Source organism: Vulpes lagopus, chromosome X (genome assembly GCF_018345385.1).
Source record: "Vulpes lagopus strain Blue_001 chromosome X, ASM1834538v1, whole genome shotgun sequence".
NCBI classification, from domain to species: domain Eukaryota; kingdom Metazoa; phylum Chordata; class Mammalia; order Carnivora; family Canidae; genus Vulpes; species Vulpes lagopus.
In genome coordinates, this window is record NC_054848.1 from 75,215,415 (window position 1) to 75,238,667 (window position 23,253).

Genomic DNA, 23,253 nt, shown 5'->3' on the forward strand with positions numbered 1-23,253 from the left:
TAATGCCTGGAAATTCCTTTAAAATGATCCATTCCCAGGTTACCTGGGTGGCTTTTTAAGTGACTCGATTTTGGCTCAGGTCATGATCTCTGGGTTGTGAGATTGAGCCCTGTGTCAGTTTTCCCTGGGCATGGAGCCCGCCTGGGGTTCTCAGTCTGCCTCTGCACACTCCCCCCAAGTGATCCAATCCCACATAACCCAATCTGAAGGTCATGGCCTCATCACATCCTGGAGAGGAGGCAACTTAAAGGGGAGAGGGTGTTCAGGCCAGAGATCAGCTATCACTGGTCAATGTAAGCCATCTGCATTTGTTGGATCTAGATTGAAAGCAACCTTAGGATATGGAAACTTAAGTGGTGGAGTGTTTCTTGACAAGATGGTTCCATAAAAATTCAGTAATGTGGGCCATTGGGTAGCCTCTGGAAGTCATTCCTGCTGGGGTATTTTTTGCCCTTCAATTACAGTAGATTTGTTTTAATCTTCCCTTCGGGCTAAGATTGTAAGCAGTGACATCCAGGCACCTCAGTAGGTGGCAGTGTAAGGGTTAAAAGTCTGGGCTGAAATCCTGCTAGCAGTTTATAGTGGATTGTACCTGCCTCGGTTGTTAAGGATTCAAATGGGTCCCTATACTCCTGCATCTAGAACAGTGCCTGGCACATACAAAAGTGCCCAATAAGTTATACCTGTTTCTTATCAGTCATATTTGTTTCAAAAGCTTTTCCCCAAAATACTAAGGGTACCTTCAGAAATTTTTATAAAGCTCCACTGGAAAATTTTACTGAAGGAGAGAGGGACGGCTGAAGTGGAGTGGAAGAAAAGGGAGACACCAGTGGGGTAGTCACTGGCAACAAAATACACCATTTTTTCCTTTTGAAGTAGGGGCTGAAGCTCAGGAACCTGAAAGACCTGAGCCGAGACCAAGAGTCAGAACACTTAACTGATGAGCCACACTGGGGCCCCAACAAAATATATATTTAAAAAAGACTTTACTTAGTGTAGTTTAGTTTGCTGCCAGCCGAAGTAAAACAGTGCCTGTGGGATTTATCTTAATTTTTAAATCTGAAGTCCATTCATAAAACCCAAGCTTGATCTTCACAGGCAGGAGCTGTGTGATCGTGCAATCAGGAACACAGGCCATCCCCTGACCCAGGGAAGCAAGAGAGATGGTATGAAAACGAGGTCCACCAATCTCCTGCAGGTTTACCATAGCCACAGCCCAGGCTAAGTCCGTGAGTGGGCGTTCCCATACCTCGATGTTGTCTTCCTGAAAAGTAAGCCAAGAAAATAGGTGTGACAACTTGGTAACAAGAAGCTGCCTTAGTAGTAGTGGCATTCAGTGTTATTGTCAGAACTATTGAGCACTTCCAGGAAAAATTAAAATCCTACAGCATGCTTTAGAAATAAAGTAATAGCAAAAAAGGAGCCTCATTGCTGATTATGATATGAAGATTAAAGGTAAATATTCTCAAAAGATGAGTGTACATCCTCTTATGTAGCAGATTTGGGCCTAGGGCAATGGTGGTACTTGAGCACAAAGCCATTCCATCTTAAACACACAAACATTTGAATGAACTGTAAAAACAAGAGGGCAAGAGAATATGTTACTGGCCAATTCCTATTTTCTCCCATAGAACCTTATTTACTGTACCTTTCTAAGCCGGTACCCCTGCTTGCCCAAGGGGTCTTGGTTGATGGCAATTACATCCTTATTCTGAAGGAGGGCTTTGGCTTGAGGGCTGATTTGCCGGAGGTCATTGGACATGAGTAATGGAGCGGCCATGATAGCCCACAGGGCCATCTGAGTTACCTGCTGATCCCAGCTGAGGCCAAAGTTACCAATCACTAGCTGGGACAAAGAAAAGCAAGAATTTAAATTAAAAAAATGAGACACGTTGCTAGATGCAGAGGAGCCACTTTCTATGGCATCTTGCTCTGAGTACTCTCAGATAAGGCCTGCTTCCAGGAATTTTACCTTTTTTTTAAAAAAAATATTTATTTGACAGAGAGAGCAAGCACAAGCAAGGAGAGTGGGAGAGGGAGAAGCAGGCTCCCCGCTGAGCAGGGAGCCGAATGTGGGGCTTGATCCCAGGACCCTGGGATTGTGACCTGAGCCAAAGGCAGATACTTAACCAACTGAGCCACCCAGGTGTCCCAAGAATTTTCCCTTGAAAAATCAAATAGGAAACAGGTCCAGTGCAGGGGCCTGAGCAAGGGGGGCTCAGATTCTTACCATATCTGGGTCGTTCCAACCCCCTGGTCCTGCAACATGAACAATTCTCTTCTGGTTAGAAGATGTCCAGGCCAAGATACTCTTTATACTTTGCCAAGAATCATAAACATCCTGAAAATTTCTCCAGTGATTGCAGTACTGTCGGATTTCTCTGTAATTGGGCTGTGGAAACAGACATAACTCTTCTGTTTACTTTCTCCTAACATTCTTGCAAGACAAAAACAGTCAAGTTGTAGTTTACAGATTAAAGGTCTCTATGTGGAGAGCTAAATCCTGATCATAATGGAATTTCATTGTAAGAAGTCAGCTTCAGAAGTAGGCCATCTAAATTAAAATCCCTACTAAAATGGCTTTAATACTGTTTGTGCTAGAAATTTACCAAAGGGTAACTAAGTATTGAGATTATGGAAGACTTTAATTTTTTTCACAACTTACTGTATTTTCACACTTTGCTAAAATGGATATGTATCATTTTTGTAATCAAAAATAACTAAAATGATCCTTATTAGTAAAAATAAAAGCTGCAAAATTACATAGGACATACAAGCATAGGATAAGGTAATCTGAATCCTAGGCACATAATTTATTAATGGAATGAATACAAGTTTGTAGATAGGGAGGTAGAGTATCAGGTTTACAATGTTGAGAAAGAGGGGAGAGCATTTTGCAGAGATTAGAAGGGAATGACAGAGATTCATTCTATAAGTAATTATTTAACACTTACCATAAGCTAGAGAGACAGTGATAAAGTCAGACAAGGTCCCTGCCCTCCTGGAGCTTACATTCTAGTGGGGTAGACAGACAATAAGTCAGTCAACAAATAATTCCATACAGTGCTAAGCTCTTAAAAGGAAATTCAGATCAATGTGATAAGGAATAAACAGATAGAGGGCTATTTTATAGTAAAGAAGAGCTGTCCGAATATGTGGCATTCGGTTTGGGACGTCAATATGTAGAAGGATGCAGCAATTTAAAAATCCTGGAGGAAGAATGTACTAGGTGAAAAAACAAAAGTGTAAAGTCCTCGAGGCAGCAGCAGACTTGCCAGTCTGAGGGACAGATAGAAAACCCAGTGCAGCCATGGAAAGAGTAATGGGTGGATAGAGGCAGGCCAGGTCTGGGTCAATGGAGTCTGCTTTTATTCCAAGTGCCTGGGGAAGCCAGCTAATGCTTTTTAAAGCAGGGGAGTGATAGGATTTACATTTTAACAAGATCACTGTGATGCTGCTCCGAAAATGGATGGTTAGGACAGTGGAAGCAGACTAGGCTGATGATGTAGTCTGGGTGGAGATGAGGGTGGCTTGGAAGACCAGGGTGGATGCAACAGAGACAGAAATAAGTGGGCTGATTCGGGATGTATTTTGTAGATTGTACTGATAGGATTACTGGTGGATGGGTTGTGTACTATGAGACAAAGGTTAGAATCAAAGATGACTGAGGTCCCAGGTGATGGTAGCTTAGAATCCAATTATAGCAGTGGAAATGGTAAGAAGTAGTTAGATCCTGAGAGGGATGGTAGGATGAGACTGTTAAGATTGGACTTTGAAGGTGATCCTTTGTTCTCAGGTTCTGAAAAATCTATCAGCAAAGCTCTACTGGATTCTGTGCTCACTAGCTCACCTCACGAAAAGGCCACATATAAAGGGGCCACTCACAGGAATACACAATGCTTCTTCCAGTCCTGTTCAGGGCCAGGGACATACGCTTATAACCTGTATGAGAAAACAATGGGGAAAATGAGGGAAAGAAGGGAATTTCCAGCTGGTGTTATGTATTTTAGAAAGACGCTGCCTGAGGGGGAAAATAAAAAAAGATGCTGCCTGGAAGGGCCACGGTTATATTTTAACCAGCAGCAGAGATAGGTGGCTGCTCTGTGATTAAATTGTGTTTAGTACCTCCCAGACTGTTGGGATTGTTCTGAGGAGGTAGTGTGGGATGGTGCATATACTGAGGAAAGGCAGGAATGAAGATGCTCTTTTTCTGTGACTGACATTCCAGATGCTTTCCCAAGAGATGTCCTGGAAGGTTACAATAACTATTTGTAATGAACTCAGAGCCCTCTTGAATGAAATGTGCACAGTATGAGCCATTATTAGGCATGCATGAATTTTATATGCATGCATGAATGAATGCATGGAGAGCTGAAAAAAAAAAAAGAAGAGGTAGGAGCTCTGGCACATAGAGAATAATTATTTCCAGTACTATGACTGAAAATTTAAAATGTGGAGATTAGCTCTTTGGATGCTCCAGTTACCCCGGACTCCAAGTTCCTCCTTTTGCTCATGGCTATATCTATTGAATGAAACGTACCATTTTCCAAATGTTCCACGCTGTCACAGTAACAACCGTCAAATTTCAGCAGATCTACTCCCCAGTCAGCAAAGGTCTTGGCATCAATGTCATAGTGTCCAAAACTCCCAGGAAAGCCAGCACAGGTTTTATTTCCAACATCTGCATAAATTCCTAGCTTCAGTCCTTTGCTATGGACCTGAAATGAGAGGAAAGGATCACCCCAACAGAAGGGCAACCATGAAGTAGAAAGAACCACTCCAGGCTGTGGGCACAGACAAGTATATTTCACTAGGCATCAGGGACTTTTTTCACAAACCTCTAAAATTATCCAGGTGAGTTAGCTGGGAGACTAAGTCTCCAATTCTGCTGAATTCAAACTATACACCTAAGCTATGATACTGAACTAAAGGGAAAGCTATCACTCTCATCTTTTTCTGGTGGGATCCTAAAAGTTACCTTTCCATAGCAACGACACAATTATCTGGAAAGAGACTCTCACCATGACCATACCTTTGGCTCCTCTGTGCCCTCAAGTGGGCCTCATGTTGTTTTAGCAAGAATCCTGCCAAATCATCTCCCTACTCCTGATAACTGATTAAGTTCCTTATCCCCTACCCTTGGCCTGCCTTTAGCAAGAATCCTCTTGCCCTTGATGTCTCCTCTTGGTAATTTCCATCCACTGACCCCAAGTCTGCTCATTGACTATAAAACCCCACTTGTCTCTGTTGTATTTGAAATTGAGTTTGGCTTTTTCCCTATTGCAGTAGTACTGAATAAATCTGTCTTCATGGCCTTTACCTAAGCGTCCAGCTGTATTAAGTTCCAGAATATATTCCTTCTATCTTTTAGTTATACTATAATTGTAATAGCTGCTTATAACATATGGAAATATATGGACGCATGTCAAGAACCAAGTTCCTTCTTCCTCCTAGAGAACTCAGTGGTTTCAGCAAAAGGAGAACTTCTCTCAGATGGGCCTCAAAAGCTATTGCAAAACAAAGGTCTGCTAATGGAATGAAAATTCCACCTGATAAGCCTTACAATTTGATAGATAATAGTAGCTATTTTACTTTCTCAGTTTTTCTGAACAAGCTGCAGTCCAAAAGTACTTAAAGTCTCCTGAATGAAAGAGAATAATCTATAAACTCACATAATTAGCAAGGCTTTGGATCCCATTAGGAAAGCGTTTAGGGTCGGCCTGAAGTCTGCCTTTTGAATCTCTTTTGGGAGCCATCCAACAGTCATCAATGCAGAGGTACTTATAACCTGCATCCTTCCAGCCATCTGAGTCCATGAGTTCTGCCATCTGCATGAAGAGCTTCTCACTGAAAGAGAAATTCCAAGAATCATTGCAATTCATTAAACAAATGATTAGGCATCTTGGGGTGTTGCAATTTGTTTCAACCCAGTTACTGCCCAGTTCAGTGGCAATCAGTGTAAGGTAAAATGGACTGGGCCCTTTTTTATTCCTCCCTGCCTGAATACTTCCACGCTAAGTACCTCAAACAATTAGGAATGGGAAATACATGAAATTGAAAAGGTAATTAGAAGAAGAAAGTTGAGTGAAGTAAGAAACTACAAAGTTACTATAATCAATAGCTTCCTTAAATATCAACAATAACCTGTTTGGGAAAAAAAAGATACCATTCACAAGAGCAACCAAAAAAGCAACAGAAAAACCTAAAATACCTAGAGATAAATTTAAGACATGTGCAGGATCCATATGAATAAAACTATAATGTTCTCAAATGATTTCAGTAAGTGGAGAGACATTATTTTGCTCTAGAATAAGAAAACTCAATATTAAAACACACCTTTATACATTTTTCTTAATGGCGTCCCTTATACATTTTTTTTCCTTATACATTTAATAAAACCCTGAACAAACCCCAAAAGGACTTTTTAAGGAAGCTGGCAACATGATTCAAAAGTTCACCTAAGAGAAAACATATGAACATTCTACAAAAGATAAATGAAGCTAGTATAGTACAATAGCATTAGAATACACAAATCAATGGAATTAAAGACAAAGTTCTGAAAGAGATCTTTCCAGCCATCTGGTACCATGGAATTTAGTATATACATAGTTTTAAAATTATTTAATTTATTTATTTGAGAGAGAGAGAGCACACGTGCGCACACAAGCAGGCAGAGGGGTAGACAGAGAGGGACAGTCAGGCTCCCCGCTGAGCAGAGATCCCAGGACCCTGGGATCATGACCTGAACCGAAGGCAGATACTTAACCAACTGAGCCACCCAGGTGCCCCAGGAATTTACTATATATTAAATGTGGCATTCCTTATAGGAAAATAAAGTCCAGATGGATTAAAGATTTAAAAATTTTAAAAATCCATAAAAATACCACTAGAAAATGTAGATGACTATATTATTTTCAGGTAAAGACTTTCTTAGCATGATGCCAGAGCCAGAAATCATAAAAGAAAAAATTTATGTTTTTGACACATTCGTGCAAAACCAACATAAGTCACCATATTCATAATATGATAGACCCAATATACACACACACACACACAACCCCAAAACCAAACTCAAAACATTTCAATTAAAAAACAGTAAGTGGAAATAAAAACACCATATTGACAAAGTTTTTTTTTTGTTGTTGTTGTTGTTTTAAAGGAATAACAAAAATGCAGTGTTGGCCAGCATGTGGGGAAATAGACATTCTCATACACTGTTCTTGGGAATGTGCATTTGTAAGACTTTTGGGGAGGATAGTTTTATATGTAACAAAATAGGCATACCTTTGGATCCAGTAATTACACTTCTAAGGCAAGAATCTTATGATATATAAGGATGGTTAACACAGCTTCACAAGAATAAAAAAAATGGAAGAGCTTGAATAGCTATCAACAGGAGATTGCTTAAATAAATTATATACATAGGATTTGAATTTGTGAAGTGCTTATTCTGTGCCAGGAAAACTTTAGTTTCATTATACTCTACTGTCTACATTTTTTGCAATGATTATGCATTAGTTTTATTATCAGATATAAAAATAAGCCAACCACTACTTAGGGAAAGAAAGGAAAAGGCAAAAGGAAATATGTGTTTGGAACTACATTCCTCAGCATTAAACCACCACAGCTTTGAACTGTGTCTGTGAGCATCTGTAATTTATCTCCATTTATTTTGTGCATCAAAACCAAGAGAGGGGGGATCCCTGGGTGGCTAGGTGGTTTGCCGCCTGCCTTTGGCCCAGGGTGCGATCCTGGGATTCCGGGGATCGAGTCCCGCGTCGGGCTCCCGGCATGGAGCCTGCCTCTCTCTCTCTCTCTCTCTCTCTCTCTATCAATCAATCAATCTTAAAAAAACCCAAACAAACAAGAGAGGTTATTCTTCGAGTCTGGGAATGCTTGAAATGTTTCCATATAAATTAATTGTAATTCCGTAGTTACTTTATGCCGTTTCCGCTTACGGAACACTCCACATTTGGATAGGAGGAAACCTTTGTAAAGTTCCTCCAGGTCAACCTTCGAGCCAGATACCACACTCAAAAGAGTGAGGGGTGGGGATATCTCAGAGACTCCAAGGTTCCTCTAAACTCCCTCCAGTTACAGCCAAGGAACTCCTCACCCAAAAAGCAGAAGAAATTGCACGTGGCTTAGTCCTCTGTCTCTCCTACTCACCCCAGCTGTGGTCACTAACAGTGCCTGGCAGGGACAGAACAGCAGTTCACTAGAAGAGTCTGAATAGGACTGGATGGTGAATGGATAAAGTCCCTAGTTGGGTGATCCGGCACAGACGGAGAAGCAGAGGCTGCTGACCCGACTCCTACCATAGAAGGGGTCACGCCAGAGAAAGTTTGGGGCTAGTTGCCAACCAGGGAAGTTTGCTGAGGATAAAAAAGCAGCAGTAATAGGGGAGCTGTGCCTCAAGGTCAAATGTTCCCTCTGAGACCCTCTATTCCCCCAAACAGAGACAGACGAACACACGGAAAGGCGAACGCAAGGGAGTACTCAGTATCTCTCATACCTGATACAGGAATCTGGCTCTTCTTGGCAGTCAACGTTGCACATGAAACGCTCCCAGTGCAGCCAGCCCATGGTAGGGGTCATCGCCAAGCCATTGTCCAGGGCCCTGGCCCCAGGGAAGCTCCAGAGAACCAGGGCCAGGAAGCGAAGTGCCAGTAGGAAGCACGGCTGCAGCAACTGGTTCTTCAGCTTCATTGTCACCGTAATGCAGTGTTAAATTTCTATTGGTAATCTGGGCTTTTAAATTTAACTTTAGGGGCGGACCAATCAGCGGTGAGTTATTAAATAACGACGTTATTGTTTCTCAGGCAACTGGGACGGTGATCCCCAGAGGCAAACCAATGATCAGTCACATAAGGCGCACTGCAACCAACCACACGCTTTCTTTCTTGATATTGGCCCTCCCTGTTTCCATACCAGAAGGAAGTGCGGCACTTAAGAGATCCCGAGTCTAAGCCGAGAGTTGCTCACGTGACCGAGATCTCACATGACGTAGGTGGTCACGTGATCAGCCGCTTACGTGAGCAGAAGTAGTTCTGGTCGTCGTCTACCGTCTCGCTATAGCCGTTTGAGGGAAGAAGGAGGAAAATTGTCCGGTATCGTTAGAGGTTGGTGTGTGGGTGGGAACTGGGGACCCGAGGGTGGTGATGATGAAGACCAAAGCAGGATCCGCGGGCCGCCTCCGCCTTTTTCGTTCCCTGCTTTCCCCTCCCCCGCTCCCCCTCCCCCATCTCAGTGCCGGGAAGCCGCCTTTGCTGCGCCTGGTGGGGAAATGGTGGACGTTCGTGACTGTGTATGTGTTTCTGTATATCAGTCTTTCTGGGTGGGTCTCAGGGGACCCTTAAGAGAAACTGTGAGGTGAAAACGCTTGAAAACCACGTCCTTGGGTTAGGAAAAACAAATATTGAGACTAGTGGCCGGAGTGCTCGTCCATCCATTCAGGCACTTAGTCCCCACTGATTGTAGGGGGACGCACCAAGTGAATTTTATCTGTAGAGTCACATCTAGGCAAACGCTGCGTGCCTGACCGAGGCGCCCAATAAATGTTTTTACTGAATTGAATATTTAAATAACGCTTATTTTTCTACTTATAACAACAACCTACACCTAGTTTTGAACATTCAAAAAATAACAGTATAGTATAAATTTAAAAAATACATGCAGTTCCTCACCAGGAGATAACTACTCAGCATTTTGGTGTATAAAAAGTATGTGTATAACACACATGTAAATACACAATTTCTTAACCCACAAATGGAATCCTAGTTCCTACTTCAGCAACTTAGTCCTGGTGGCCTTCCCAGGAGATACAATAGTGAAGCAGAATCTCCTTTCCACTACAGAAGGGATGTTAATTTCTGGAGTGCTACAGGGAAATGAAATGGGGTTGGTCATCCATGAGATAGGGCATGCTAAAGACCAGCCCATAAATCTGTCACCCCTAAAGATGGTTTATATGGAGACTATTATTTGAGGATGCAGTGTGCCAGGCATATAATAGGCAATTAGTAAATGTTGGTTGAATCCTCAGTGTAGTTTTATGGCAGTTATTAAACTTTGTACTTTCTTTCCAAGAGGACCATGTCAGATAAGCCATGCACATATACAAAGTTAGAAAACTTTATAAAAAATATTTAAAATTTTTTGCTGAAATAAAATTAATCTGTATAGAAAATTAAGAATGCACAAGAAATTGAAAAGATAACATTTAAAAAGCCATAAACCTGCCACTCGGAGAAATCACTATTAACATTTGATGCATTCCCCATGTATATATATATTTCTAATATTTTGTTTCAATTACAGTGATTTTTAAAAATTAAAATTATAAAGAAGTATATGGAGTAAATTGTGAAAATCTACTTCAGTGTACCTCCCCCAGTTCCTGCTTTCTCAGAAAACAAATTTGTATTATATACTTTCAGATCTTCTATGCATTTACATACATATATACTTGTATGCTTATATTTTAAAATAGGATCACACTATGCATATTCCGTTTAATACATTTTGGAAATCTAGATTACGGCAGATCTTTTTTCTTAAATGCAGCATAGAATTCCATTTTCTTTTTTTAAGATTTTATGTATTTGAGAGAGAGTGAGAGAAAGAGCACGAGCAGGGGGAAGAGGTAGAGGGAGAAGGAGAGGAAGAAGCCGACTCCTCGCTGAGCAAGGAGCTTGATGGCACGACTCAATCCCAGGACCAAAGGCAGATGCTTAACTGACTGAGCCACTCAGGCCTGGAGGATTCCATTTTAAGGATAAAGTATACTGTAATTTATTTATTATTATTTTATTTATATACTGTAATTTATTCAGCCTTTCACCTATTGATGAATTGTTAGGTTTCTAATTTTCTGCCATTAGTAACAGTGCAATAGCAGTGAACATTTGTGAGTATTTCTGTTGACCAGTTTCCGGAAGGAATTTTAGCAAGGTCAAACAATATGTAAACATATATATTTTTTACATAGTTGAGATTATAAAGCATCTGTGATCCTGGTTCATGAGATTATAGCATATGTAGTTCTTCATGTTGTTAAATATTTATGTAATTTTAAAATTGTGTAATACTCTTTAATAAAATACCTTTTGAAGAATATATAGCTTCATAAATCTTTGTCTGAATTTCAGATCATCTCTTTAGGGCACATAATCTGAAATGGATTTACTATATCAGAAGGCATGATACATGTTTCCAGATTGCTTTCCAGAAGTACTGTATCTACTTCCACTCCTCTAGGAGTGGTTGTGAACCCTGAATATTAGCATTGGCTTATCCTTACTGTTTAATTTTCACTGTCTTGGTAGGTGAAAAATGTTGATTAATTCTGGTTTTAATTTCGATTTCTGATAATTGATGAAGTTTGAACATTTCTCAGACAACTCTCCTATATCCTCACATCTGTATTCCTCCTGTATTTAATCTGTTATCACGTCCTGCAGAGTCCACTGCTTTCAATGTGTAGATCACATCCTTCCTTTCTTATTTATTTATTTATTTCTAAAAATATTTATTTGAAAGAGAGCCCACGCACAAGTGGGGGGGAGGGGGAACAGAGGGAGAGGGAGAAGTAGACTTCCCACTGAGCAGTGAGCTCCAGGATGTCTTGACTCAGTCCCCCGGACCCTGAGATCAGGACCTGAGCCAAAGGCAGCTGCTTAACCAACTGAGCCACCCAGGGGCTGTCCTTTCTTTTTTAAAACTGCTAAAAAAAAAAAAAAACAAAACTGCTGTTGCCTTAGGTGAAATCCTTTATGCCACAAAGAGGCTGGGGTTATAACTGATCCTGCTTGTGTCACACCAGCCCCCTCTGTTTGAGTTCCACACTGTTGCCAGGGTGATCTATTATTTGAAAAGGCTCTGGTTACCTCACTTTCCTCCCCTCACTCCCTTACCCACTCCCTTACCCTCACTCCCCTACCCTCACTCCCCTACCTCACTCCCCTGTTTTAAAATCCTTAGAAGACTCTTAACATTTGTCTATCAAGTAAGGCCTTTGGGATCTTACTCTCTACCTTGCCAGCCTTAACCTCTTGCCTGGGCTCATCCTATTTTATGCTCCATCGTAATTTTTAAAAATTTATTTGTGGATCCTTGAACTGGTGAGTCTGTTTAAACAATTCTGTGCCAACTGTTAGAATTGACCAACTAGTCCCTGTTTTATACCACCTTTTCACGCTACACAGAATTTCGTCATAGCAGGAATAATGTTTATTTGCCCTTTTGCCTTTAGTAAAGATGTATAATGCCCCTGTAGGACTATAAACCCTTTCTTGGTTTATTGATCCTTGTATCCCAAAGCCAAGTACTGGACATGCCATTTGAAAAATATAAAATGAATGTATGATCACCCTTAATGTCTTTTTCCCATTTATTGCTTAGGCCTTAATATTTCCTTGATTTTATTAATTGGCATGAGTTCATTATATAAGAATATTAATGTACTGTTGTGTCTTCTCAAGTGTATTGTCTTTTAATTCTGTTTAATCTTACCTTTGATGTAATGAAGTTTTTCATTTTTATGTAATCAGGTATAGCTATCTCGTATTTGTTCACATCTTCCAGTGATTTTGCTGCTGATTTTTTATGCCTTTTATGTTCTATGATGTTAATATATGTTCAATATAGAAAACCTAAAACATAGAAATGTCCAAAGAAAATGCTCCTTTAATAAAAAAGTTCCCATAAGCCTACTGCCCAGAAATAACCACTATTAACGGTATTCAACACATAATAGGTATTGAGTAAATAATCGTTGGATGAATGAATTAAAAATTTGGTGCAGTCTTTTTATTTATATGAATATTTTAGAACAAAGCTATCCGTGTGAGTATTATATTATTGGTTTGCTTTTTTCTCTTACTATATTGTGAACATTTTTCCATGATAATAGTCTTCTAATTCTTTTTTTAGCTACACTGAAACTGCATTGAGCCAAGCTTGCCACCAAGAGCCCAACAATCATCATGATGCTGAGCACGGAAGGCAGGGAGGGGTTCGTGGTGAAGGTCAGGGGCCTACCCTGGTCCTGCTCAGCTGATGAAGTGATGCGCTTCTTCTCTGATTGCAAGATCCAAAACGGCACATCAGGTATTCGTTTCATCTATACCAGAGAAGGCAGACCAAGTGGTGAAGCGTTTGTCGAACTTGAATCCGAAGATGAAGTGAAATTGGCATTGAAGAAGGACAGAGAAACCATGGGACACAGATACGTTGAAGTGTTCAAGTCTAACAGTGTTGAAATGGATTGGGTGTTGAAGCATACAGGTCCGAATAGTCCTGATACTGCCAACGATGGCTTCGTCCGGCTTAGAGGACTCCCATTTGGCTGTAGCAAGGAAGAGATTGTTCAGTTCTTTTCAGGGTTGGAAATTGTGCCAAATGGGATGACACTGCCGGTGGACTTTCAGGGGCGGAGCACGGGGGAGGCCTTTGTGCAGTTTGCTTCGCAGGAGATAGCTGAAAAGGCCTTAAAGAAACACAAGGAAAGAATAGGGCATAGGTACATTGAAATCTTCAAGAGTAGCCGAGCTGAAGTCCGAACCCACTACGACCCCCCGCGAAAGCTCATGGCTATGCAGCGGCCAGGTCCTTATGATAGGCCAGGGGCTGGCAGAGGGTATAATAGTATTGGCAGAGGGACTGGGTTTGAAAGGATGAGGCGTGGTGCCTATGGTGGAGGGTATGGAGGCTATGATGACTATGGTGGCTATAATGATGGCTATGGCTTTGGGTCTGATAGATTTGGAAGAGACCTCAATTACTGTTTTTCAGGGATGTCTGACCATAGATATGGAGATGGTGGGTCCAGTTTCCAGAGCACCACAGGGCACTGTGTACACATGAGGGGATTACCTTACAGAGCCACTGAGAATGATATTTACAATTTTTTCTCACCTCTTAACCCCATGAGAGTGCACATTGAAATTGGACCCGATGGTCGAGTTACTGGTGAGGCAGATGTTGAATTTGCTACCCATGAAGATGCTGTGGCAGCTATGGCAAAAGACAAAGCTAATATGCAACACAGATACGTGGAGCTCTTCTTGAATTCTACTGCAGGAACAAGTGGGGGTGCTTATGATCACAGCTATGTAGAACTCTTTTTGAATTCTACAGCAGGGGCAAGTGGTGGTGCATATGGTAGTCAAATGATGGGAGGAATGGGCTTATCCAACCAGTCTAGTTATGGGGGCCCTGCCAGCCAGCAGCTAAGCGGGGGTTATGGAGGTGGGTACGGTGGTCAGAGCAGTATGAGTGGATATGACCAAGTGCTGCAGGAAAACTCCAGTGACTATCAGTCAAACCTCGCTTAAGTAAACAATACTAAACAGCTATTACAAAAATAAAATCTCTGCATTTATGGGAGTTGTAGAATGGGAGGGATGTCTAGTATATCCAGTATGATTGGTAAATGGGAAATACTGATTCTGATCACTCTTGGTCAGCTTCCTCCTTTCTTTCTTTCTTTCTTTCTTTCTTTCTTTCGTTCTTTCGTTCTTTCGTTCTTTCCTTTTTTTTTTAAGAAAACAAAAATTAAGTTTAACAGTTTTGCATTACAGGCTTGTGATTCATGCTTACTGTAAAGTGGAAGTCAAGGTTTTAAAACTTTAAGCTCAGTAATTTTGAACACTGAAACATTCATCTAGGGTGTAATAACAACGTTCAGTATTGACCATAACTGTTAAAACAATTTTCAGCTTTCCTCAAGTTAGTTACATTGTAGGAGTATACCTAAGCAGTAAGCATTATTTAGGTTAAAGCAGTTTCACTTATGTTAAATGTTGCTCTTATACCACAATACCTTGAAAACTTTGGATGCATGTTGAGAAACATGCTTTTCTGTAAAACTCAAATATAGGAGCTGTGTCTACGATTCAAAGTGAAAACATTTGGCATGTTTGTTAATTCTAGCTTTTTGGTTTAATATCCTGTAAGGCACGTGAGTGTACACTTTTACTTTTTTAAAGATCTGGGACAATTTTGAGATGTAATACCAATACTTTAGTAGGAGTTTGGTCATGTTGTTTGTATGAGATTCTGAGACTTTGATTTAAACCTTTCCTTGTATTGTGATTTCCATTAGATGTATTGTACTAAGTGAAACTTGTTAAATAAATCTTCCTTTTAAAAATGAAAAATCTTGTGCAGCTTGATTTCTTTTAAAATTTTTATTTATTTGAGAGAGAGAGGCAGAGAGATCAAAGAAGGAAAAGCAGATTTGCCGCTGAGCCGAGAGCTGGATGCAATCCCGGGCCACTGAGATCATGACCTAAGCTGAAGGCAGACATTTAACTGAGCTACCCAGGAACCCCAACAGCTTGATTTTTTAAAAATGTTCCATCATATGAACCATTTCTTTGATACAAGTCCTCTGCACTTGAAACTTAGTTTTTAAGATTTTTTTTTTTTTTTTTTTTTTTTTAATTTATTTATGATAGTCACAGAGAGAGAAAGAGAGAGAGGCAGAGACACAGGCTGAGGAAGAAGCAGGCTCCATGCACCGGGAGCCTGATGTGGGATTCGATCCCGGGTCTCCAGGATCACGCCCTGGGCCAAAGGCAGGCGCCAAACCGTTGCGCCACCCAGGGATCCCAGTTTTTAAGATTTTTATTCATTTATTTGACAGAACAAGCAGGGTGGAATGGCAGGCAAAGGGAGAGGGAGAAGCAAGACTCCACACTGAGGAGGGTCCCAGACATGGGGCTTGATCCCAGGACCTTGAGGTCATGACCTGAGCCAAAAGCAGATACTTAACCCACTGAGCCACCCAGGTGCCCCTGCCATTGAAATTTAAATTTAATTTTTATAAACACACATTAGTACCTTCATACATAAATGGTTCACTGTATCATTATTTCTAAGATCTATGCCTAAAAGTGGGATTGTTGAGTCAAATGTACCCACATTTTTAAGGCTTTTGATTTGCATTGTCAGATTATGGTACTCTTTGCACTGCCCCCCCTCCACCATGATGCATATTATTCTTGATCTTGGCTAATTTATTAGTTGAAAAATGGTATCCCGTTGCTATTTTAATTTGTTTAATGAGGTAGAGTATTATTGTTTCTAAACTCTCCATGTCCACAGGACTTTTCGGCTTCTCTGGAAACTACTTTATCAAGACAGCATTCTCCAAAAGCCAGAAAGTAAAAACAAATCCCCTTCCTTTCATTTAATCATATATGGAAGATCTAAGGCACCTTTATATGTTCTAAAAAAGAAGCCTATGTTATTATATAAGTAATTCAGTCTCTTCCATGAATTTATTAATAGTCTCTAAACAGGGATCCCTGGGTGGCACAGTGGTTTAGTGCCTGCCTTTGGCCCAGGGCGCGATCCTGGAGATCCAGGATCGAATCCCACGTCGGGCTTCCGGTGCATGGAGCCTGCTTCTCCCTCTGCCTGTGTCTCTGCCTCTCTCTCTCTGTGACTATCATAAAAAAAAATTAATAGTCTCTAAACACTATGAGGTTTTTCAGGGCATTTAAAGCTTGTTCTTAACCATTGGTTCGCAAACCTTAGCGTGCACCAGAATCTGTGGGGCTTCTAAAAACAGTGGTTACTGGGCCTCACTCCTAGAGTTTCTGAAATCTGGTGATTCTGGGTTTGTGTTTAAGAATCTGGGGCACCTGGGTGGCTCAGTGGTTGAGCGTCTGCCTTCAGCTTAGGGCATGATTCCAGGGTCCTGGGATAGAGTCCTGTGTCGGGCTCCCCACAGGGAGCCTGCTTCTCCCTCTGCCTGTGTCTCTACTCTGTGTGTGTGTGTGTGTGTGTGTGTCTTATGAATAAATAAATAAAGTCTTTAAAAAAAAATCTGCTGATGCTCCTGGTCTCATGACCACATTTTGTGACCCCCGGCACTCTCTAATGGCTAAAGGCCCAGAAGAGCAGCTCTAAGAATGACTTCCTTCATGATTCCTGATTGCCTCCCCTACATTCATTCCTGTAACAAGTAATTTAAACTTTCTATTAAAGTACGGATTGCATATGATTATTTACAGTATCTTGCACCTCCCATGATGACTTTAAATGCCTGTGACATGGGGGGTTATCTTACATTTCTGCATATGTAGTTGCTATTGACAATTGCACCTCTTAAAGACATTCAGGCCCGGATACCCTCAGGTTACTACCAGCTGCACCTGAACTTCTACAAGTCTTTATGTGGCCAGCCTGGAAATGGCTTGTTATCCTTGGCTCTGCTTATAGCTTGGGGCCCAGAGAAATGCTCTGAGATGGAAAGCAAATAACAAATTGGTATTACCTGACTCAGTTTTATTCAAGGACACTTTTTATTGAGTATCATTTCTAGTAAATCATTCACACTGAGGATACAGTGACAGGTGATTTGAGATTCTTTAATGGCTTCTAATTTCTGTCACAGCTGCCAAAAGAACAAGAAATCCATTTTGACTCATGTCATACAGACCCAGTCATTACCTTGCCCTCCTAAGCTCCTTCAGGAAGCCTTCCTTAGGGGGTTCACAAGTAGGTGTTTTTGCTTTCTACACTCCTCAGTTAATTTTCCAGAACGTTCTAGAAGTATGAGCACAGATTCTCCTGTTAGCCACTAGATGTCACCAAATGCCAGGAAAGGATTGGCTGAGACCTGTGCTCAAAGGTGTTTGTACCCTCTTGGTTGGATAAGAAAACTCCCCAGCATTTTAGGGAAGTGGTCAAAAGAGAGACCCAGGAAAAGGTCAGCAGAAGCACTATGGGTGTGGAAAGGGACAACAGTACCTGTCAGGGCAGCAGCACAGATGTACACACGCAACCCCCCCTCTCAAATCTAACACCCTAACACCACCCAAGAGAGTTTGCTGAACGGTAAAATAGGAAACCTTCCCGTAGCTCCCCAAACCACCAAGCCAGGGGATTCATTTTTTTAAAAGAAATGTTTATTTCTTTATTTGACAGAGAGAGAGAGAAAGCACAAACAGGGGGGAGCGGCAGGCAGAGGGAGAAGCAGGCTCCCCGAGCAGGGAGCCCGATGCCGGACTCGATCCCAGGATGATGGGATCATGACCTGAGCTGAAGACACTTAACCAACTGAACCACCCAGGCGTCCCAGGGATCCATTTTATTTTGTTTTATTATTTTATTTTATTTTATTATTTATTATTTTATTTATTTTATTTGTTTTTAAATTTTGTTATTTTATTTTTTTCCAGGGATCCATTTTAGACTGCACCTGTGAGCTACTTGGCAGGCTCAGGTTGAAAGTTTGTAGTAGCAACAATCATGGCCTAAGTGGGTCCCCTGCTGATGGCTTATGCCAGTGGTTTTCAGAGTGTGCTTCCTGGACCAGCAGCCTGACCTGGTACTTGTTAGAAATGCAAAGTCTCAGGCCTGTCCCAGACAGACTGACTCAGAAACTCTGGGGTGAGGCCCCATATTTGTGTTTTAAGGCACTCTACAGGTGATTCTGATGCACAGAACCATTGGTTAATGTAGGCATCCTGTTATTCACCCATTCATTTATTTCTGCATTCATTCATCCAACCCTAAAGGAGGTCACTAAACCAGAGACAGTCTTTTTAAAAAAATATTTTATAAATTTATTTGAGAGAGAGAGCGTGAGCGAGCACAGGAGCAGGCAGGAGCAGGGAGAAAAGAGAAAAGCAGGCTCCTCCCTGAGCAGGGAGCCCCCATGCCGGGCTGGATCCCAGGACCCTGAGATCATGACCTGAGCCAAAGGCAGACACTTAATCAACTGGGCCACTCAGGCGCCCCCAAACCAGAGCCAGTCTTATCTGTGAGCATGGCACAGCTTCTGTATCCTCCCCTCCCAAACTGGTATGAAAAGGCATTGCAAATTCACTTACAAATCAAGGTTCTGTTTCCTCAGGGAGGATTCCTAAGTTGTCAGCAAAAAGGAAGATTTTTTTCCAAGATGGACCTTGAGCGCAGTTGCAAGAACAAGATTGCTGCTGATGAAAAATTCTACTCACTGCACTTGACACTGAGCTGGGACAGGCCCATTTCACAAACCCCTCTCAGTGGCGAAAATTCAGTCTTGTGAATGCAAAGCAGTCATGCCCCGTGGGGTCACTAGGTTAGCGCACTGCAGGGCCCCATTCAGAGAGTTAGCTTGTGCTTGGAGCCTGTGGGGGGAGGGCAGGAGGCCCCCCCCACAGCAATCATCCCAGACAGATGCACAGAACGCACCTCCCCCCGGCTGTCAAGTGCCGAAAAGAAGACGTTAGCCTTCTGAAAAAAAGAGATGGGTACTGAGGAACAGCATTTGAGAATCACTGTGATTTATTCATTAATTATTTTTGAACCATTTACCTATATTGGTCTATGAGGTATTGGAACAGGTACTACCAGGAATTCTAGTCTCAGTGCTGTCATTGGAATAGCTCTACCTCCCTAATGACAAGCCTTTGTTTCTGGGCTGATATCATTGTGTCTGGCTCTGTTCTCCCTCAGGATGAATTTCATTTTGCATCAGACCTCTGTACCCCTACTACGACCTGAAACAGTCTTGTGGCAGGCCTCCCCACCAGTCCCTAAAGTGTGCCTTGTCTCATGCAGTGGACAAAGCTTGAATCCTTTCCCGGAGGCTCCTGAGCCTCTCCTGCAAATAGACTTTGGGTCCATTTCATCGCCAACAGCCACCAGCAGCTACCTATGTTCCTCCTAAATATACGAATCATGAATGCCTTCCCAGGATTCTCCTCAGCCCCCACACAAGTGGGCTTGTGCAAGTCTTTTCTGCAGTCTTTCAAATATGCCCAGTTCCAGTAGGTTCCTGAGTATGGGCAGATGAGTCAGCCCCTGCAAATGAGATAGATTCATGCTGCAGAGCAAGTTTCTGACCTCTGCCATGCTGGAAAATTGGTAAATTCAGCAAATGAATGACTTCCTGGATATCAGACTGTCAGCCTTCCCTGGGCCATGCCCCATCTGTGTAACATTTTCACCCCTGGGCACATCCCACCCAGCCTGCTTGGTCCTGACTGCAGGGGTCCTGTGTAAAGTTTGTGCCACTGAGGGACGGGAGAAGGCATATGTTCTAAGAATACGCAGGATCTGATTCAAACCTGACCACAAGGCAGGTTTACCCGAGGTAGGCGAAGGACAGAGAGAGCCAAGTTGAGCTAAATGGGTAAAACCAGGCTTGTGTTCATGGCAATTGAGAAGGTCAAGAGGAGATCGTGAGTGCTGCACAGACTAGGGATGAACCCTTTGTGAAAGTTCATGTGCATGTTTGCAGGAGATCAGGGTGGAGCTGGGAGTAGGGCAGAGCTGGCGTTATGCTGAATCAGCATGGCTGCTTCTGTATCCCAGGCTTAATGCTTGGGGGTTATTTGGTTCTGAAATCCAGATTTGGGGGCAAGTCAGGGTGACACAAGTGCCAGTGGAGGCCCTGGGAGGTGGAACCATGGCTATCTATGGAAGTCTGTTAGACCAGAATCCATTTTATTTTATTTATTAATGAGAGACACAGAGAGAGGCAGAGACACAGGCAGAGGGATAAGCAGGACTCGATCCCAGGACCCCGGGATCATGGCCTGAGCTGAAGGCAGATGCTTAACTGACTGAACTGCCCAGGCATCCCCAGAATCCATTTTAGAATGAAATAAATAGTGCTTAGCAATCAGGCAGGTACAGGTCAGCATCCTGCTTCAATCTTTTATTTGGTCTGTAACTTTGGACATGGCACCCTATTTGAGTCAGCACTGTTACTTGGAGATAGTAATAATGCTGCTGTACGATATTGTTACCATTTGTGATTTGCTACACGTCACAAGCTGGGACAGTACCTGTCACTTATTAAGTAAATTCCAAACTCACCTAATAATACTAATCAACTTGCAATAGATCCATTTGCAAGGCAGCAGTCATTTTTGTGTCAATTCCGGCACCCCAGAATTGCCAGGTGCCAGTTCAGATATAGTTTCCTGCATCCTGTAAACTTTGGAATTATTTCTGAGTTTAGAGAGATAAGGAAGGGCAGACATGACTTTGGAGAAAGAAAGAAGAGGATCAACACAGGGCAGGAGCAAGGCAGGGACACCTCCAGAGCCCACTGAGACCCAGGATCCCTTACTGAAAGGAGGAAGAGATGGATTGGAGGCCAATAGGATAGTGACCACAGTCCAGCTGCACCCACCTCTGGCTGTACACAGCTGCAATACATCATAGTCTCAAGATTTCATTTTGTTGTAACAAAATGAATCTCTGCTAAAGTTCTAAGCTATCATATCCACAGAAAGCAGCAATGGAGGAATGTTCTGGAGATTACCTTCCCAAGATTTTAGTATATGTGCCATTATCAATAAAGGCTGATCATGCCTTACACGTGAGTACATATTTAAGATCAGGTTCTGTTTCATCCAGCCCACATCTGTGATTATCAGCAAAAAGGGGTTTTCTTCAAGATGGGCCTAATAAGTCTCCCACCCTACAATGAGGAACCAGAGAGATCTCTACATTATGGGCATTTTTGGTCATATTCCTGAAAGCCATCTCCGGAGAGGTCTCAGCACAGAGAAACCCCAATTCAATGCTCAGGATGGGAGGCAGAGTTGTATTTTCACTCCTACAGGGATCCTGGCTCAGGGTTTACATGGGAGAAAGGTTGGGGACTCCTGAATATGCTGCCCTTTGACTGTGAAGCAGATGGCATCCAGCGGTTGTGGGTCAGAGATACTAAGACCTTGCTTCCTTGCAATCTCCTGCATGAGGATGAGTGTGCTCACCCAGAGACTGAGACCAGTAGTCACCTCCATTCATTCATGACCACATACTCAGTGGCTGGTGTGTATCAGGCAGGATGACGATGCTGATGTCAACCTTGAAGTTGCTTTGCCTGACTGTATTAGTTTCCTGAGGCTGCTACAACAAGTTGTCACCAACTTGGTGGCTTAGAACAACAAGATGTCACCAACTTATTCATTCTCACAGAATTCCAGAGGCCAGACATTCAACATCAATTTTACTGAGCCCAAACCAAGGTGTTGACAGGGCTATGCTCACTCCAGAGGCTCTAGGGAGGAATCTATTTTTTGCCTTTTATCAGCAACTAGGGGCTGTCAGCATTGCTTAGCTTGTGGCCACATCACTCTAATTTTTGTTTCCACGGTCATGTTGTGTCCTCTTCTGTGTACAAATCTCCCTCTGCCTTCCTGCCTCTTATAAATTCATTTCAAATGGCATTTAGGGCTTATCCAGATAACCCAGGATAATCTCCCCATGTCAAAATCCTTAATTATGTATGCAACTTGTCATTTTCCAAGTAAGGTAACATTTACAGGTTCTGGGGATTGGTATTGTGGACATTTCTTTGGGAACTATTATTAGACTACCTCACTGACCAATGCCTCTTGACTGGATACCTAGAGGTCAGTGAGAGGATGCTCTCCCAGATGATTTGCTTTTTTACTTTCCCACATCAAGGGAGCTGTCCATAGTAGGGAGGGCCCATCAGAGAAAGTAACCCATCCTGTATTCTACCTCTATAAAGGCTGCCCAGACTTCCCCTCACCCCTATCACTCTCTTCCAGGTAACTGTATCCTGGCAAAGACACTCTTCTTTTTTTTGTTTCCAACATTGAGATTTCTTATTAATATTCCCTGAACACAAATATAAGATAGTCTTGCAAAAGTGACTATAAAACTGAAAGACACTCTTTTTTTTCTGATTTTTATTGGTGTTCAATTTGCCAACATATAGAATAACACCCAGTGCTCATCCCATCAAGCGCCCCCCTCAGTGCCCGTCACCCAGTCACCCCCACCCCCCGCCCACCTCCCTATCTACCACCCCTTGTTCGTTTCTCAGAGTTAGGTGTCTCTCATGTTCTGTCTCCCTCCTGATATTTCCACCTCAATTTTTCTCCTTTCCCCTTTATTCCCTTTCACTTTTTTTATATTCTCCAAAAAAATGAGACCATATAATGTTTGTCCTTTCCGATTGACTTATTTCACTCAGCATAATACCCCCCAGTTCCATCCACGTTGAAGCAAATGGTGGGTATTTGTCATTTCTAATGGCTGAGTAATATTCCATTGTATACATAAACCACATCTTCTTTATCCATTCCTCTTTCGATGGACACTGAGGCTCCTTCCACAGTTTGGCTATTGTGGACATTGCTGCTATAAACATCGGGGTGCAGGTGTCCCGGCATTTCACTGATTCTGTATCTTTGGGGTAAATCCCCAGCAGTGCAATTGCTGGGTTGAAGGGCAGATCTATTTTTAACTCTTGGAGGAACCTCC

General features: G+C 42.2%; 2 protein-coding genes across 2 annotated transcripts; one reads left to right on the forward strand and one right to left on the reverse strand.

The window, feature by feature from the left end:
• Positions 1-938: 938 nt before the first annotated feature.
• GLA (galactosidase alpha) lies at positions 939-8,852 on the reverse strand. The gene is made up of 7 exons (XM_041742133.1): positions 8,516-8,852; positions 5,673-5,847; positions 4,541-4,718; positions 3,851-3,942; positions 2,231-2,392; positions 1,649-1,846; positions 939-1,264 (listed from the first exon to the last, which is right to left on the reverse strand). The coding sequence occupies exons 1-7, from the start codon at positions 8,707-8,709 to the stop codon at positions 1,001-1,003; spliced, it is 1,263 nt and encodes a 420-aa protein (XP_041598067.1). The 5' UTR covers positions 8,710-8,852; the 3' UTR covers positions 939-1,000.
• Positions 8,853-8,970: 118 nt separating this feature from the next.
• HNRNPH2 (heterogeneous nuclear ribonucleoprotein H2) lies at positions 8,971-15,161 on the forward strand. Its single transcript, XM_041741947.1, has 2 exons — positions 8,971-9,122; positions 12,934-15,161. Exon 2 carries the CDS (start codon positions 12,987-12,989, stop codon positions 14,334-14,336), a length of 1,350 nt encoding a protein of 449 aa, XP_041597881.1. The 5' UTR covers positions 8,971-9,122; positions 12,934-12,986; the 3' UTR covers positions 14,337-15,161.
• Positions 15,162-23,253: the final 8,092 nt, after the last annotated feature.

Bases quoted from the DNA above. Each gene is read 5' to 3' on its own strand.
- GLA (XM_041742133.1), bottom strand. From the start codon at position 8,709: ATGAAGCTGAAGAACCAGTTGCTGCAGCCGTGCTTCCTACTGGCACTT. The intron at 4,719-5,672 runs GTGAGTTTATAG...CTCTCATTTCAG, and splicing joins TCCAAAGCCTTGCTAATTAT to GTCCATAGCAAAGGACTGAA. The intron at 2,393-3,850 runs GTGAGCTAGTGA...CTGTTTCCACAG, and splicing joins ATATGTGGCCTTTTCGTGAG to CCCAATTACAGAGAAATCCG.
- HNRNPH2 (XM_041741947.1), top strand. From the start codon at position 12,987: ATGATGCTGAGCACGGAAGGCAGGGAGGGGTTCGTGGTGAAGGTCAGG.